We start from the raw sequence: 18,918 nt of genomic DNA, 5'->3' as shown, positions 1-18,918 counted from the left end.
TTTTACCGAAACAAATAAATGAGAAACTACCGACTACGGTCCTTTGCAAAGACTTAACCTCGTTTGCACCCACCCCAGAGGGTGGGACGCTTTTAAACCATGTGATGTAGAAGAACAGTACAAAATTTAAGAAGTACTGATATGCAATTACAGCAGATAGAGAATTATTATTCGTGCATGTGTCTATCGAACGAACCTGGTACATCGCTGAATTTTTTTAGCCCGCATTCGGAGCCTGAAAATTCAAATTTTATACTTCGGGTTTGAGTCTTCGAATTTCGATTGTGGGGGAGGAATTTTTCTTTATGTGATTTTGCCGCTCCCTACCGCGCGAAAACAATTTGGGGTTGGGGGGACGCGAGCAAATGTTGCTAAGTGATAAAGTCGCCCAAGCGATAGTTGTGTCAGAGGGGGTTGAGCGGGGAAGTACGGGAAGAGTTGGCTAAGTCGTCGCTCGTTTTTGGGAGATTACACGTTGTTCCGCCGCAAATCAAAGGTTCAGATACGTTTTCAGTGTAAACTCTACGAAATCATTTTTTCGATTAATGTCCTGTGTGAACGAAATGGGCTCTCATCGGTGTTGAGGTCTTTAGGGTGTCAAATTTCTTAAAGGAAACGTTTATATGTATCGTTTTGGAAAGTATCGAATCTTCGCCGCATTACGAATATGCAGCAAAATTGCATTGAACGATACTTGGGAAAAGATCGAAAAGGCAAAGACAAGGCTGAGAGTAAACAGTGATCTTGGCTCTAAGACTTTCAGGGGAGTTTGGCTGGTTGATAACGTTGGTGACCGTGTTGGTGCGAAGGTGATGCAACAACCTACTCTCTTCATAATAAACTTCATTTCTAATAGATAACTTCCATTGACTTATAATTATAATTACTGCGAATTTCTTTAGGCAGTTCGTGCCATCATTGGCGTCCTTGTCAAAAAGCATTCATCCCGTACTTGTACAATTCCTATGTTGCCCAAGCAAATTTGAAATTCATTCACTTTTTTTGCATTGTCGTTAGGAAACTCGCATTTGAAAAGAGGTTCTTGTTTATTCATTCGAATACATTTCCAAATGAGTGAGTTTTTCACAGGAGGAGAACTCCAATCTGCTCCAAACTCATAAACTGTTTCCATTATTTTGCAAAAAATGGAATATATTTCTTGCAACATGACTCAAAACATTCAGTGCTCCAAAGAATAGACGCTCAACCAACCTGCATCGTAGTGCAGCACAACGAGACACACTCGACTTCCTTCGAACGTTGCATGAATTGAAATTGCATCACCATCCAATCAGTCAATATTCCATCCTTACAAACGAAAAAATGCGCAAAAGAATATTTAAAATGTTCCCTGAGTGGTGCAGAGGAGCGTAAAGAAATTTGTTGCATGGCTGCAGCAAGACAATAGATGCAATTTATTAAGGATTCTGCTGTAAACGAGCAAATAAGCAATGAGTTTCACATGGAAAAAATCAAATGAAGCTTATTAAACCGTTAAAAGCCAATGATTTAATAATGACTTGTAAAGGATAAGAACAATGCAGCTGACTCGGCATGCCTACGTCTTCTGCAACCTGCCACTGCACTCGCTCGCCGATATTTTCCAGGATATAATCCAATAGCAACAGGAATTAGTTGAAGCCGTAGCAGAATTGGAGCGGGTGGATGGGCTAATGGTGAATTTATATGAAATTCCTTTGTAAATTTGGTATTTTCGGAGAGAAGGCAACTTGAAGCAGTAAGGATGGAAGCTTATTTGGTAAAGCGAGACTCCAGGTTTGGTCATCTTTTCATTGTTACCACAGGCACCATCGAACGAATAGATGGGGATTAGGTACCAATTTAGTAAAATTTCCGTTGAAAAGCAAATTCTATTAGTTAGGAAGTCCTGTTTGAACAAACCTTAAGGTGTTTCGCTCTTTATCCTTTGCCATCTCACAACATCACGGCAATAAGCTTGAGAAGTAAGAGACCATCTTCTTCATCGAAACGTCGTAATATTGGTAATGAATGGTGCAATTTTGTCGCCATTCTCTTGTAAATTGGCGCATCGTCGATAATCTTGTTAAGCCTTCTCCTTCCGTCGTCCACATGTAGATTCTGGATCCGTGCGCCCCGAAGCATTTGAATGCAATTGGAGACGCCACGGGGCCTCTTACCAACTACACCATAGAATTGAAAACATTTCCCTTGAGAGGAATCGCAGGCAAACAACATGCACTTAGCTTTTATATCCTTACGTTGATGCACAGATATGTTTGTTGGTAGAATGGCGGGGGATGTACTGTGCCGTCTATCTGTGTTATTGCATTTTATTAGAGAGTGCATAATATGGGGGATGAAATGCGATGAAAACGCCGAAAGGAGTTAATACCGTTTCTAGGCGGTTTAATTAAAAGTACTCAAACAGACGTAGGCACATGCTGCTGGATAATTCTTGTTGTAATTTAAAATATATACGTGGCAAGTGGCTATGCATATTGAAGTGCAAAATTTAATTATGATTTCATCATGTTTGGGCTAAATTAAGCATGATTTTAAGTAGATCCTATTACTGTGTACAAGCAACTTTAAATGCCTTAGACGTTTAAGAATGGGATAATACCATATATTTTCACATTTAACTTTCCAAAAAGTGCACTTCTGTGCCGCTTACCTTCTCTTGCGTGTTGCGCCCGCCAGTTCCAGCAGGGTTGGAGAGCCGCGACCCCCTAAGTTCATCGCTTGTATGACCCAGCTTGACAGTGACAGATATACTGAGTAACCCGCCTGAGAATATCGATGAGCATTGGCCCGCCATCAAAAGTCCTCTTTTCGTGTATGCTACACAGGTCGACGGCCACGCTCCAAATGGGCGCCATAAGATCTGGCTGACTGCGGAATCGTGGAAGCGGGTCCATGTAGGGAAGGGGTTGAAAGCTCTACTGACCGCTACGGATGATGGGGGATGTGACGCGCTCGCATTCCAATACCGAGCATAGTTCCGAGATTTTCAGCTTAGTTTACGATGTAACAAGAGACAATTTGCTATTGTGTTGATCAGGGGAGCGAAAGATGCCGCAAATCGCAATGATTTCAGAAGTGTATCCCGCATCACAAAAGAGCTTGCTTATGGTCGCAAATGTTTCGATGTCGACGGTCGACGATGGTGGACAAGAGAAGAGGTGAAAAGAACACTCCACCACGGCTCTTTACTGTATCACATTCGGTGAAGTTCCTCCTCTTATGAATGACTAGTCACCGTAACATGCGGATACGGACTGTTTTTCCAAGCTGATGAGAAATCATTTTGACCATCAATGCACTCAAACGGTGTAAAGCCGCTGTTCTTGGCGGTTTCCCCGCAATTATATATTGCTGCACCTGCATTTACCGATGATCTGTTGCTTCCATTCGTACAGAAAACATCCGAGACCTTTCCCAGAGAGTAGAGGAAGAGGATGATCGTCGAGATCCCGAAGAAGGGGACCCATTTTGAATGTGACAATTGGAGGGGTTACTGTGTGCTCCCTGCCTTTGCAAAGATAATAGCTAACATAACTCCAGAACGCAGCAAAAAACATTTCGAAAGCTTGATTAGCAGAGAGCAGACTGGTTGCTGCTGGGGATCCTCCTGCATTGACTACATCAACACCCTACCGATCATTTTGGAACAGTGCGCAAAGTTTAGATTCACCTTCACCTACTCTTCATCGATTTTAAGAAAGTTTTCGCACGATAAGATAAAATCGTTCGGCTCCACAAAACTGGACGATGAGCTGGATCCAGTCGACCTCGTCAACGAGCTGTTTGGAAGAGTTCAACGGTGGAGCGGCTACTGATACCTACCTACCCTCAACGGTCCGATGGGAACTGACGAATCGCCATCTAAACAGACCTTGCTAAATGTAGAGCAGATAATCTGCAGCACCCGAATTGCACCTCAATCAATCTGTTGATCTCTCTACTAGAGGAAGACACCGACGTCGCACTAATACAGAAGCCCTAGAACGGCATTGACTTGATCCTAGGCGCGGATGCATTTGAAGAGATCACCGGAAGACGCATGAAGAATCCGTCAACACCATTGGCCCATAACAAGGACGCTTTACTCCAGACAAATCAGCAACAGATCAGATTTTCTATCTGCGGTAAGTGATGGAAGAACTGTTAGAATATGGACATCAGTTGCAACATCTATTCATCGACTTTAAAGCCGCCTATGATAGCATAGCCTGGGTAAAACTGTACACAGCCATGAGAGAATTCGGTATCCCGACGAAATTGATAAGACTGACTAGGCTGACCCTGACCAGTGTGCGAGGCCAGATAGAAGCAGCAGGATCACTCTCAAGCCCATTCGACATCAACAACGGTCTACGACAAGGGGATGCTCTATCATGCGTCCTCTTTAACCTGGCCCTCGAGAAAGTAATCCTTGATGCTGAGGTAAATGCGAGTGTTACGATCCTCTTTAAGCCCACCCACCCATATGTTCAGAATAGGAATTACCGAATTACGGAGCATTTCCTATGTGAATGCCCCGCCTACGGACGCATCAGGCAACAGATCTTTGGTGCCGACGGGCAGCATCACATCCACTAACGGAAATCCTGCCATACGTTAACGAATCCGGAATATTCCGTTAGACGGGGGAGGCGAGTACAATGAGCCAACACGGCCTGAGTGCTCAGAAGCTGTAGCTTCTCCCCACCATACACACACACACACACACAAGCCCACCCAACTACTGGCCTATGCTGACTATATCGACTTCATAGGATGAACGACCCGAGACGTACAAACTACCTTCATCCAGATCGAGCAGGCGGCGCACTGGTCAAACGGGAAGAATAAAGATAGGAAAGTACAACTTGGAGACCGTTGATAATTCCTCCTATCTAGGGTCGAAAATCACAACCGATAACAGCTACAACGATGAAATCCGTGCACGACGCACCGGTCAGGTATCGGTAAACTTGTCGATTAGAAACTAGCACTTTAATTATGCACTAGTGGATCGCCCTAGAGACAGATAACGCAGAACAGTAGAAGAGGAATGAAGGGTACTCACGAGGACATAAAGCGAGTAATAGTTCATTCCGCTGAATCGGCAAGGAGGGTGCGCAGGTGTCGGTGACGCACAATGCCCCCATTTTGAGGATGGAAACATTAGCACTATATGACTGGTGCAGTCCAGTCAAACGATATTAAGATTTATCATTTGAAAAGCCAATCGGTTAGAAGAAGACTACACTAACTGTCTAAACTTAATAAGCCGTATATGTGCAATCCTGCCAAAAATGAATTTAGTATATTTACAAATAAGGATAACATCTCTCAAGAGACATATTCTGGCTATATTCCGGTGGGATCAAATATGAAATCGAGTGGACATATCATTTTTGCTGAGTATCTCATTGTGAATGTCAGACAGAAATAAGCGTTTTATTGTTAGAGATGTATAGTAAGCAATAAAGATGTCTTCATTGCAATACGAAGTGGAACACAAGGAGTCGAATTGCCTCATCTCCAACGAAGATCCATGGTGGAAAAATATCGATCATACTGTTATAGGTAACCTCGCATTATGAATTATCATCTTATTTTTGCTACCTCTTTTCAATTGTTCAACTAGTATTTTGCATTTAAAAAATTGTTAAAAATATTCTCTCCGTCTCCTGGTCAATGGGGTATTGGCGTGGTGTACAGACCGCTGTAATCCTGTAAGCATTCGCACATATCTGACACATAGGCTCCCGTGTCCAGGTTTTGTCGTAAAAGGGTCGAATCTACCTCACTGAAGAAACGTTGTTTAGACTCAGCATCTAATAAGCAGTGCTTCCCAGTCAGCGGAATGCAGACTACGCCCACCAGCGGGCAATTAGGGGTGAACCTCTTCTGACTAGTTCACCAGCCTGCCCATCGACTGGTATCCGCCGTCAAATCACTGCCACCAGTTCAATTTGAACCGCGACTTCACGTATGACAGCCTTGTGTTCTAACCACTCAGCTGTCCGAACACATTTGGTTCTATTAAATGCTTAATCTGGATGTAGTCGCGAGACTGTGTCATCCCCATCCAGTGTATCAAGCCATCGTTGTTTTGGCCGACCTTTTGGTCGCTTACCATCGATTTCGATGTTCAGACCCATCTTGGTAAATCACTTTTCCTGGGCGCGATTTACGTGACCATACCGCCGGAAACGCCTCTCTTGGAATTTTCACAATCGATGAAACCCCATATAGATCGCGGATATTCTCGTTTCGGATGTGATCAAAACGTGTCACGCCAGTAGTCCAAGGCAACATCTTCGTCTCCATTACCGCAAGGCGTCGTTCATTGTCTTTTATATTCAGCCAACACACAGAACTATAGAGAGCGACAGGATGGACGACATTAAGGTAAATTTAAGATTTGAGACATTCGTTGATACGTTGATCACAAAAAACACCAGTTGTGGAACGCCTTCATCCAGGTTGCGTTAATGCGTGAAGCAATTTCATAACGCAGTTCTAAATTAGCTGTTAATATTGACCCAAGATATTTAAATTGCTCAGTTCTAGGCAGGTCAATGCCGCTAATAGTGATTGTGCCTGTTTCATAGGGGTCAGTCGTCAAAAATTCAATTCTATTCAGATTCAATCTGAGACCGTGTTGCATGAGGCGATCATTTCATTTTTGGACAAGTTGCTCGTGATCGTTTTTGTTATCAGATGCTAGGAAAACATCATCTGCATAAAGCAGTGTATAGAGTCCTGGACGCTAAATGTCTCGGGTGGCGGTGTGAATGGTGAGAAGGCGCTTCCTTGATGAACACCACCACACTTCAAACTTTACTCCTCGGGTCGTGGCAGAGCAATTGAACCCAGCGCACGTGTTCTTCTGACACTAAGTGTTGTCGTAGAGCATACCAGATGAGTTCCTGTGGCACACGGTCAAACACTTTCTGTAGATCCAGAAATGCAATATACAGAGGGGGATGCTTCTCACGGTGTTTTTCCATGAGTAACCGCGTAGCGTGTATTGTGTCAGTTGTTCTGCAGTTCTTGACAAATCCGGCTTGATTCTCGGTTATTTCAACGATTTCGCCAATACGATTGTCAAAAATGCGTTCAAAAATGTTCATGGCATGGGAAAGTAACCGGACGGTGATTTGAATATTCTGTTTCTTTCTTTCTTTCTTTTTCCATATTAGAACTGTGGCACATTCTTCCCAGTCAGGGGGTGTTCTACATTCCTAAATAACCCGATTAAAGAAATCGATGAGCCACAATGTTGGGTCCCAGCTCTTCGCTTTCCAGAGTTCAGACGGGATGTCGTCAGGTACTGTTGCTTTCCCCGATGTAATTCGTTTTATTGCTTCCCGACTTCAGTTGCGCTGCCAGGAGGAATTGCTCAACATATAGGCAATGATTGTGGAAGTGGAGGATGAATAAATTTTTCAGTTGAAATCTGCTCGAAATATTCTCACCATCTATCCGTCGCGGCTCGATGGTCGGTAAGGAAAGTGCCGTTCTTGTCATTAACGCAACATAAATGTTCGATATCCTGAGTGCGCTCGTATCAGCTTTGGGCAAGTCGATACAGATCTCTCTCGCCATCCCGAGTGTCCAGTTTATCGTAAAAATTTTTGTAATGGACCGCTTAGGTAACAGCAATCGCTTTCTTTGGCATTCTTATAAATTTGCCAATTGGCGAGCGTTTTATCATGAAGAAACTTGTGGTAAAAGCGTTTCTTTTCACGGAACTTCATTTCAACATCGTCATTCCAAAGCCAAGTATCTCGGTTGATTTACCGCTTATCTGGCTTGGTGACCCCGAAGGTGGAGGTGGCCGCTTTGTGGATCGTATCTTTAATTTGGTTCCACGATTCTGCCATATTCATAATGGTTGTTAATCGCGTAAGTGAGATCATTTCTTCTTGTTTCTCATGATATCCCCACAATTTAATGCGCGGCCGGCAAGTGCATTCTTCCCCTGTTTTATCATTGGCTTGATTCGCAGGGTGGCAATCAACCGTCGATTTTAAGATGCGCTGGTTTCATAGAGAACGGCTTTGTAATCAGTGACGGTGGTAAAATGTCGGCGTCTTATGAGAATATAATTTGTATTTTACTGTTCCCACTACAAAATATAGGAAGATAGACAATCGTATTCATAAAAACAAGGTCATGGGGGTCCTGAAAATCGGTTATACGCTCGCCACTGTCATTACGCGTTCCAAAGCCCTTTCCACCATGGCACCTGTTACCGTCTGCCTTTTCACCCACATGACCATTAAGGTCTTCGGCATCAGGTTGACCTGTCTGAAATGCGTACACGGTGAAAAAGTGAATAGTGCGATCAGCTGATATAATGGTGAGCTTCATCAGCCGGTCGTCAAATCATACTACTTCTTTAGTGGCATCTCGCAAACCCTCTGAGATGGCAATGCCAACATCGTATTGAGTGTGTGGGCTACCAAAATAGAGAAGTTTGTAGCCATTTTTACCGCGTTCGCGTTCTAAGTCCCAGCTTTTGGCATTAGACCACCGGGTTTCTTGTAGAGCCCAGATATCAATGTGTCTTTTCCGAAGGGCTCTTCCGAGTTCCTCGGTCTTTCCAGTTAGGGCGTTTGGCCTTTTGCGGAACCTGTCACAAAAAGACACCAAGCAGGATTTAGCATAGTGGAATAGCTCTAACCATACTTTATTTATCTTTTTACCTGATCTCGGCATTTTATTTTTCCTTTACTGAGGATAGTATAAAGTACATTGCTTCAAACCCTCCTCCTTTACCTAGGCTTGGGACCAGCATGCTATGTTGTAGCATGGCGGAGTTACGTGATAACATACACCGATGACATCAATGTACTATAGCGCTTCTTCTTCGATGGCAAAGAAACCTTCATAACGCAGCGAAGGAGGTAAGATTACGAAGCAATGAACAAAGAACCAAGATCGCTAGCCGAAGCAAAAATAGATACCAGCTGGACAAAATATCACAATTGGTAACTAGAACTTCGAGAATGTTGACAACTTCCAGTTGGGAATGTAAGCAATCGAAGGACACAAATTTTCTGCAAGAAAATTATATGATTGGTTCCTCCCCCTCATAAAGTTGAAATTCAGACACAGAAATTCGAAGAGCATGTCCTTAAAACAATTATCAGACCTGTGGTGTGTTAAGGATATAAAGCTTGGACTTTAATTTAAGATTCTGAAAAATTGCCAAATGCCTTTTAAAAGAAAATGTTAAGAAGAGTCCTGGGAACAGTTCCAGGGGATGACGTGTGGTAAATCAGGCACAACAGGGGGTGGTACGGTCTTTATGAGGAGCCACGTTCGATGAATGAAATGGAGTGAATTCAAGCGATAATTGATGACCGGTGGGGAAACCGGGAAAATACTGGAAGGTCGACGCCAACAGCGCTTCGTTATTAATTATAAGGTACTCGCGAATAGCGTCACTGAACCGAGAGGACTGGAGCCAAAGCATTTGTGAAGCCATAGCTCGAAACGAGCTAGAACAAAAAAGAAATTTCAGCATTTGTCTTTGATATGCACACATTGCATTAGCTAAATAAATAGCCCGCATTGCCACTTGGTGTATCCCTCCTGAGGCTGTATCAAAAGTTCATCATTATCAGCAACGGCGCAACAAAAGGTATCCGGTCTAGACCTCTTTTTGTATCGATCTCCAAACACCCTGGTTTTGCGCCGAGGACCACTAATTCGATATCCCTAAAAGTTATCTGTCATCTTGGTCTGCGCCATCACTCCATCTCAGATAGGGTCTGCCACGTCTTCTTTTTCTGTATCTAGAATTGCTCGGTAATATTTTTACTTACATGAAGTCGTTTTTAGCGACCCACCCAAGTCCTGAAGAAGAACAAATTACTATCTCACCTTGATTACGTTCTTTTCCGTTGGGGTTCGTGCCATACTGGTCTTCTACCCAATTTCCTATCTAAGTTAATAACACCACCATGAGAAAGTGAAGTTCAGATCTCCAATATTGGATTTCCATTACCTCATAAATTATTTAGTCCCAGTTGCCTATGTAAGACTTCGAGATTTAAATATTTTTATTAATTATTCTTGCTATTGCACCGCCATTTGAATTTCATTAGATATATTGAGCAAATTCTCGCTACGCTAAACCCATTAATAAATTCTACCAAACCTAGTGGATTTGCTCAAAAAATTTCGACAATTTTTCTAAACAAAAAGGTTTGTTTGCAACGATTTGCGCTCAATACCGTGCCTGGCACTTGTGAACGGTGCTTCATTACATCTGTGGAATGATTAGTTCTTTGTCAATGTTTAGCGGTTTATTTGATTTAAGTTGGCTTCTAATTAGAACACTATCATCGTAAATGTTGTAAACTCTTCCTTAAAGCTATGGATATCAGCAGCAGTGATTCAGAATGCAATGAACCTTCACCATTAAGGAAGCGACGAAAGTTAAACAACGATCGCCAGCGTCTACATCCACGAAGTGCAGCACCTTCCGCTATCAGAGCTCCTCCTGCTGGTCTACCTGTAGACCGTAGAAAATTACGCAGAGCGGGTCGCTACATAATTGGACCCGAAGTGGTTGGGGTCGTGCCAGTAAAATGCCTCGTTCAATATATCGCGAAGAGAGAGAAGACGAATCAGTTCTACCTTTTGAAAGTTAGTGCCAACTTCAATTCTACAAATCCAGGTTTTTATTTTTTATGTATCCCCGATAGATCGTACAAGAATCCACAGATCCCAATGTTAGTGACCAACGTCTTCAAGATGAACTACGAGGTAAAGCACTGCTGCATACAGAGTATTCGCTACTCTCCCTATTAAAAAAGGAACCAGGAATAGTAAAGGAACACGGAATGTTTAGTGTAGAAACACCCTCTGATTCTCTATCTAAGTTCAGTTTAACTCCTGCACCTCTTCCTATAGGATTTCGCATATGAAGACACGGTGACAGCGGACGGAAAATGCGTATACACAGGTGTGACAATAAAGCGACACATCCTCGTATTGGACTGCCTTATGAGTCATAGTTTCTGGTAAATCCTCCTATTTTTATGCTTATCTCCATTTCCTAGAAACGCATCTGTAACCCTCTCTTTACAGTAAGTCCAATTCATATATTAACCTTGAGGAATACATAAAAAGGGTTAAGAAGATTCCTGAGAACTGCGCCCTATTCATGTTTCACGCAATTGTCAAAATAATAGAGCGCATTCACCAGGTGAGCTACTTCCGCATTGGTACTGTTCTCTATCTAATTGCAACTTCACTATTTCAGAAAAATATCATCCACAAAGACCTCAAGACGACAAATATTATCTTAAATACAACAGCAAAGAAGATTACAATTGCCAACTTTTGGTTAGGCCGGTTTATATCTAATGAAGGCGTAATAGTCCCTGATCAATCCGGTACCCCAGCATATATTGCCCCCGAAGTTTTCTTGAAAAAGCCTTACAAAGGAAAACCGTCAGACATGTGGTCATTAGGCATTATTCTATATTTAATGATTTATGGGAAGTTCCCCTTCTTCGAACCTACAATTAACGAGATTATATCGGGAAAATTCGACATACCAGAGTAAGTAATTTCAGATATTCAAAACAGGATTATTAATCACAACATAAGTCCTTCTCTGCTGTTTTCTTCGACTTGAGCTAAACTCCAGATGATCCTCTTTTTAATTGCCAAATGCGACTCCTCCTCCTAATTTTCTCTAGGTCGATGAGCTGCATTTGTTGGGATAGTGCCAATTTTTCTTTTATCTACGAGAGGTATTACAAGCTGCACGAATGTTAGCACCCATAATACCATTCCTCACTCGTTTGGATTCAGTAATCGTGTCTGCAAGCTATTATACTTCACCCTAAGAGCGATCTGCTTGCCTTAACCTAGTTTTCGTTACTTGCGAATTGATCTTACTACAATCAATACGTTACAAACTATGATAATATCTAATATGTGTCCTTTTTCTTCTATCTATCCGCTTCATAAGCTGTGAAGCATAGCCTATAGCTCTTAGATGTCAATGATGGATTTGCTTTTTTTAGGACAGGAGCGAATGTTCATTGGTATCCGCTGAGATTGAAAAGAAAGTGTTAGCAGACTGGAAGGAGGGGAAGGGTGCCCCAACATTATAATCTTCTTTCTGGCCGAACCTCGCAGGCAACGGGTGACGTGTAATTCAACGCGTTGTAGTAATTGAGGATCCAATCGTCAGCGATATCCGCTTGAACTGGCGAACCCTATCCTTCAAACGGCGAAGCACTCTCAGGTAGAATTGCCCAGTAACAGTCTTACCGTTAGTTAAAAAGTCCTTGTTGATCACTCCCTTCGCATCGAAAAAGATAATAGCATGCTTAACTAGTGATTGTGCTACTCAAAAAATCATTCGGCGAAAAAGCTACCAGATGTACGCTCCCATGTCAATTCGCGCGTACCTCAAAAAATTAGGTCCGCGGGGGGTCCCGGCGACATCCACCCAGAACGCAGCGCCACGTAGCCTAGCATTTTATGACTTTCTCAGCAGGCGCAGTTATCTTGTTCATACTGGTGCCAAGGTTACAGTTCTTCCCGTACCCCGCCACCACCGGCTACTTCCACAACCTTTAAAACTTGCGGTAGCAAATTCCTCGCGCATTAACACCTACGATTACAGCCAAGCGGACGTGAGTCTTGGCTTGCGTAGGACGTTCCCGTTGCGATTCATCATGGCGGATGTCAGCTTCCCCATTTTAGGCGCAGACTTCTTGTGTTACCATGGGTTGCTAGTGGTCCCTTATAGACCCCACAACCGATCTTAATTCGTCAGGCAGAATCTCAGCAGACCCCAACAACAATCTTTCCGTACTTTTGGAGGATATTACTGACTCTCATGTTCGGGCACTCCTCCAAAGATTCAGCCAGATTACTACCGAATGTAGTCTCTCGAAACCAGTGAAGCACAATGAGCAGCACCACATTAACACCACTGGTTCCCCTATCTTCTCAAAGGTGCGTCCTCTACCACCCCAGAAGCTGGCTATTACGGGAAAAGAATTCACGCGACTTATCCAACAGGGTATCTGCAGACTTTCAGACAGCTATTGGTCTTCCGCACTCCATATGGTGCCTAAGACAAACGGCGAATGCGCCGCTGTGGGGATTATAAAAGGCTAAACGCACAGACTCTTCCTGACCGATATCCCATTCCATTCATCCACAACTTTGCGCATCATCTCGCAAACTACCGCATCTTTCCGACCTTGGATTTAGCCAAGGCTCATCACGAAATCCCTGTAGCTCCAGAAGACATTCCAAAGACGGCAATATGTACACCCTTTGGACTCTTCGAGTTCACACGGATGACTTTCGGACTGTGAAATGCGGCGCAAACCTTTCAAAGGTTCATTCAGTCCTGCGAAACCTCAACATCTGTTTCGTGTATTTAGATGATGTTTTGGTCGCTTCTTCCTCAGATTCTGAGCATTTAGCCCATCTCGAGTGCATTTTTCCCCTCCTTGAGGCCGGTTTAGTTCTAAACGTTGATAAAGCTTCTCCAGACACAGGTGAGATTCCTCGGCCACTCCATTACCCCTGACGAAATATAGCCCGACCCAGACAAGGTGCAAGTGATCACAAATTTCCCGCGTCCGAAAGGAAAGAGTGGCGGAGGTTGTTGGGCATGCTAAACTTCTATCGTCATTTCCTGCCCAAGGCCACCCAACACCAGTCCGTTTTGAACGCGTACTTGTCTGGCCCCAAAGCAAAAAACACATGAGAGATTGTGTGGTCTGAAGAGGCTGTCCACGCGTTTGACAAATCCCGACAACAACTGGCTGATGCTACATTCTTGGCATTTCTTAACAAGATGCACCCCTAGTCATTTTCGTTGATGCCTCTGACATCGCAGTAGGTGCTGCCCTTCACCAAAAGGTGAATCAAGTCTGGCAGCCGTTGAGCTTCTACTCTAAACAGTTGAACCCCGCTCAACGGAAACTCAGCACCTACGATCGTGAACTGCGCACCGCGTACTTAAGCATGAAATACTTCCGTTTCTCCCTTGAAGGCAGGCCGTTCACAGGGTTCACGTACCATAAGCCTCTCACGTATGCTTTAAAACAAAAGCTCGACAAAACGTCCCCTCGTCAGCTTCGACACCTGAGCTTTATAAGCCTGTTCGCGTCCGACATACAGCACGTGTCCGGCAAGGACAACATAGTTGCTGACGCTTTGTCACGTGTCTCTGAGGTAAACATTCCCGCCTCACTCGACTTCTCGGCTATCGCCAAGGCGGAAGAGAATGACGCAGTACTTCAGAGCCTCAAATCCAGCCCCAAATACAAATCTCGGGAGTTACCCATCTTCGCCTCGAAACTTTCTCTCTGCTGCGAGTACTCGAAAAAGGAACCCCGGCCACCTTTCGCAAGGAAGTATTCCACGCAGTTCACAACTTAGCGCATCCAGGCATCAAGACGACAAGTCGGTTAGTCACCGAAAAATACTTCTGGGACAAAGAGTGCGTCGTATGCCAGAAGTGTAAGGTCACTAGTCATGTAAGGATAGAAGTGGGCTCATTCCCACACACTATCAAGCGATTCCACGCAACGCATCGTAAACCCTTTGCGAGACTCGCACGGTTTCAAGTATTGTCTCACAATCATCGACAGGCAATACCTCTGAAGGATATTACGGCACAATCTTGTACCGAAGCCTTCTGTCGAGAGTGGATCCCTCGCTTCGCTGTCCCTGTAGTGATTACCACTGACCAGGGAATGCAATTCGAGACCACCCTTTTTTGGGAGTTAGGAAAACTCCTCGGATTCAAACGCCAGCCAGCTACTGCATACCCCCGCAATCCAATAGGATGCTAGAGCGTTGGCACCGGACGCTGAAATCCGCCATTATGGCCCGCGACGATCTGTCCTGGACTCAAGTCTTGTCTCTCGTCCTACTTGGCCTTCGAATAACCCGCCAAGAGGAATTTGCTGCATGCCCCGTGGAGCTAGTATACGGGGAAAACCCACGGCTCCCAACTGACCCGGTCTTCGACAAGAGGTCGGTTCTCACAGATTCTGGATTGCTGTGTCTGCCGAGAGACAACCTTCACCGCCTTAAACCCCCACCTCCCACCCGACACACATCCGCACTTGCCTGCGCTCCCAGGGAACTGGACACGTGCACGCACGTCCTGGTCAGGACGAATGTTGTCCGGAAGCCGCTGCAGTCTCCATACGACGGCCCGCCCCGTGTTTTCGAGCGAGGAGAGCATTTGTTCCAGCTCGAGATAGGGGACACAAAAAGGCTGTCTCCTTGTCCAGGCTGAAGCCCGTTTCCGCCTCAAAACGACGTCGCGTTCGAATGATGGGGAACGCAGTTCCGGGTTCGGTCGCTGAAACCCCTAGGTTTCATCTGGGGGCGGAGTGATGTGGCGCAGCAGGGTTAGCAACATTCGAAGCAACCAACTCATCACGTCGTATTTCACTAAAAACCTAATCATTTGTTATTTTCAGGAATGATGAAGTTTCTCCTGCCACTGTAGAGATTCTCAAAGGCCTCCTGAACACTGACCCTGAACGGAGAATGACGGCTGCACAAGTGCGAGCAAAATTGGAATCCATATTTATCGTGAGGAGAGCGAGAGCTCTGGATCAATACGTACCACAAGGAGACGTGAATCAGATCCCATCTGAAATCTCGGAAGTATGTGTGAATGCTATAATTATCCCTTAATGATGAACATTGTTTTTTTCCCGGATATATTGATCAAGTTCCAAGCGATATCATTTACATTAAAGCCATAATAATGACTCCGACCAAACCTTGTTAACATTGAAATTTGACGAAAATGCTGAACTTTTCAGAATTCCCCCTCAACATCCAATTGCCACCAAGTCTTCCCAAAATTTAATTCGAACGAAAACCAGGTAAGATCGTTTATTTTCAATGACTGCCATTTTTGATCTTCCATCTTCAGCCTTCCAAAGCTCCCCTCACCCTGAAGGCCAAAGAAGTTTTCTACATCGACCACTTGATATCAAAATATTCTTGGTGGTTGAATGTACAAAGAGAGTACAGCAAAGATATATCTATCATCGTCACGAGGAAACCAACGGAACTGTATCCATTTGTAACTCAGCTGCTTGACACAGGCTCCAGACTTCGGATAATCAAATCAGAGAACAAGCTGATAATTGAAGTTGTCGTCGGAGTATCACCAGAAACCATATCGAAAGAGAAGAGGCAACGTGAGGAGTTCATCAAGGCTGTGGGATCCTATTTAGCGACAAACCCGCAAATTAGGATATTTAAGAGGTACAAAGAATTCGATGGAGTTTTAACAATAGCGCTTGCGAAGAGCCTCTATCGATGGATCACTAAAGTATTTAAGGATACTGAAGTAGTTCAGAACTTTCTTATAAATTCGAATCGTAGTCTTTTCTCGCGATTGGTAGAATTTTTCGAAAGGTGTCAAGTTGGAATGTCACTCGGGCCAATAATAGCAGGATTTCAACCAGATAATGATATTAAGCATCTTTTAATACTTATGCTGAAATCAGTTGGATACGACGAGAATTTCTTCAGCGACGAAAAGGCTCAAACAAAAAATCATAATATTGTAATTTTTCCCAAACGTAGGCGACGTTAATTCGTCCAATTCAAATATAATAAGATTTTAACGTTCGATAAAATTAAAATGGCGCAAATTATAATTTTTCGAGGAATTAAACTGTTTTCTTGAGTAAAACCAAATAATTAGTTAATATTCCAGGTGAGAAAAAATCCTCTATAATTTGCCCGACAACCATGAAATAAATGCGAACTCATGGCTCAACCATTAAACAAAACAAGTGGAAAATCTGCTTCATGTATGAAAAGTTTTGTGTGTTATTATGTGAGTGCACAACTGTTCGATGAGACTGTCGGCATTAAGGATAGTTTTAGACCTAAATATCATAAAGGACATTCTTTGACATTTTGTCGATTGGGCTCAAGATGAGCCCGTTAGATAAGTGATCACCCTCTAGCCCTCCCCCACTTCTTCCTTGAAAACTAATGTCAAAACTAAGGCTAACATCGGAAAATACCAATTGAGACCTTCCATTTGATATATATATTTATATTTGGTTGCTACCAAAACTGACGTGGCAATAGGAGTGGCACCGTTGCGGCGGCGAAACCCGGCGGGTTGGTTCCTCTAGACGGAGGCCCACATTCAGAGATTCAACCACGCGCTCGTAGAACTGGGTGAGGAGTGCGTCGCGTTTATTGCCAACCTTCTTGGCTTTCTTTTTTTGAGGAGGTGGAAATCTTCAAAAGACACTGGTCTGGACACACCAGCGTGTGGGGTTTTTACCCACTAAAATCACCCCTGACTCCCTCCCTGTCCCGCAGAACCACCGTAAGGAATTACATCACGGGGCGGAGTTAGCTCACTCTAGCTTAGTCATCATTCGTCTATAGGTGGCGCACGTGACCGCGTATTTCTCATCTCCTCTGCTTTTGGATAGATGCGATCATGGAATTGGCCGCTTCCCAATTCTCTTGATGTGCTAGCATTTTCGACACCAGATGTTCTGGTACCAGCACCTATCCTAGAGTCTCCTCTAGATTCCTCCTTTCTTCCAAAAATCTCGGACAGTGGAGGAATACATACTCTGGGTCCTCTGGAACCCCACAGCAATTTGGACAGTCGGGTGAGGTGTCCAATTTAAACCTGTGAAGGTATTGGAGATATCCTCCATGCCCCATGAGAAACTGGGTGAGACAGATCGCCGCTCCGCCAGTCGAATCTGTGACCCATATGCCACCGTGACGGTTTCTGTACGGCTCACTTATGATGGCGATTTCCACCTTAGATTCGAACGTGGTCTGCTCAAGTAAATCCTGAGCGACCCTGCAATGATTTAGGTTTATTTGAATAAACCTCATTTTCTTATTGCAGTGAGCGCCTTCCTAAATTCCAGACATTTACCACTTCCGGCAATATGCCGGTTATCTTGCCCCTCCTTCACCTCACACAATAGGCATTTGGGGTCCCTATTGCACTCCCTGGCAATATGGCTCTTCTCCCCACATCTTCTGCATCGATCAGACCGATCAATGCTGCTCGTGCATACCTTCGCAAAGTGCCCAAACATGAGGCATTTAAAGCACCTCTTTAGTGAAATTTGTTCCCTTAAACGGCAGACAACCCATCCAATCCGAGCTTTTCCGCCGCCAACAACTTCTGCGCTGCCTTCGCTGGTACTCGTATTGTAGCCGTTTGAGTACCGCCATAAGCTTTTCGTAAACTTACAACAGACTTAAATTGCTCCTTCAGAGCAGTACAAATTTCTCCTTTCGATGTCACTTCTTCGAGATCCTTACATTGTATGTATGTAGATCTCATGTTTTTTGGCATTTGCGGCGTTCTCAGCAAGTGAGTTTTTCACCTGAGTGCGAAAGTCATCAGTTTTTCCCACGCTGGATCTTTCAGCTCGAACATGAGATCCCCTTTTTGGGTTCTTTGGATTCGGTTCACATTTCCACTCATATCTTTTAGGTCGGGATCTGCTTTGACCTTTCTGAATATCTCCGCGTAAAACAGATTGCCCTTAATGGAGATAACAATCGCATCTGAAAGGGGTCGGCCTTTTTTTTTTGTTTCGTTTTTTTGCGGCTAACCTTAGCCCATCCATCGTTTCCGTTCGTCTTGGGCTTCGCAACGCTGGTCGACTTTTCTACATTCGCTGTACGGTTTCCTTCTTCAGAGCTATTAGTACTGGTTTTCAGAGTTTCCTTTTTTCTCTTAGGCGCGTGCTGATTATTTAAAGGATCCCCCTCGTTTTCACGTACTCGTTTATTTCGCCGTGATTCAATCGTAGTACAGTTAGGTGACACTTGGGTCGCTTGTGACATTGTTGGTGCAGCGGGGTTCGGCGTATCCTTAGTATTCTTTTCTTCCATCTGCGATCACCA

At 44.0% G+C, this 18,918-nt stretch overlaps 1 protein-coding gene across 2 annotated transcripts; it reads left to right on the top strand.

Annotated features, from left to right (window-relative positions):
- The first annotated feature begins 10,234 nt into the window (after nucleotides 1-10,234).
- LOC119649295 (serine/threonine-protein kinase 40-like) lies at nucleotides 10,235-16,726 on the top strand. Of its 2 annotated transcripts, none has more exons than XM_038051387.1 (8): nucleotides 10,235-10,638; nucleotides 10,698-10,844; nucleotides 10,906-11,015; nucleotides 11,083-11,200; nucleotides 11,258-11,559; nucleotides 15,471-15,660; nucleotides 15,822-15,884; nucleotides 15,935-16,726. In XM_038051387.1, the coding sequence occupies exons 1-8, from the start codon at nucleotides 10,366-10,368 to the stop codon at nucleotides 16,604-16,606; spliced, it is 1,875 nt and encodes a 624-aa protein (XP_037907315.1). In that variant the 5' UTR covers nucleotides 10,235-10,365; the 3' UTR covers nucleotides 16,607-16,726. The 2 variants fall into 2 exon arrangements, with proteins under 2 accessions (XP_037907315.1, XP_037907316.1); XM_038051388.1 differs by having other exon boundaries at nucleotides 15,945-16,098.
- The last annotated feature ends 2,192 nt before the right edge of the window (nucleotides 16,727-18,918 follow it).

The sequence above is a fragment of the Hermetia illucens genome, chromosome 2, assembly GCF_905115235.1.
Source record: "Hermetia illucens chromosome 2, iHerIll2.2.curated.20191125, whole genome shotgun sequence".
Lineage (NCBI taxonomy): Eukaryota > Metazoa > Arthropoda > Insecta > Diptera > Stratiomyidae > Hermetia > Hermetia illucens.
Note: the sequence above shows the minus strand (reverse complement) of the source record. Positions and strands in the feature narration are given on the sequence as shown.

Excerpts from the sequence above, each read along its gene's own strand:
- LOC119649295 (XM_038051387.1), top strand. The coding sequence starts at position 10,366 with ATGGATATCAGCAGCAGTGATTCAGAATGCAATGAACCTTCACCATTA. Across the intron at positions 10,639-10,697 it reads ATCAGTTCTACCTTTTGAAA|ATCGTACAAGAATCCACAGA; the intron begins GTTAGTGCCAAC and ends TATCCCCGATAG. Across the intron at positions 10,845-10,905 it reads AGGAACACGGAATGTTTAGT|GATTTCGCATATGAAGACAC; the intron begins GTAGAAACACCC and ends CTCTTCCTATAG.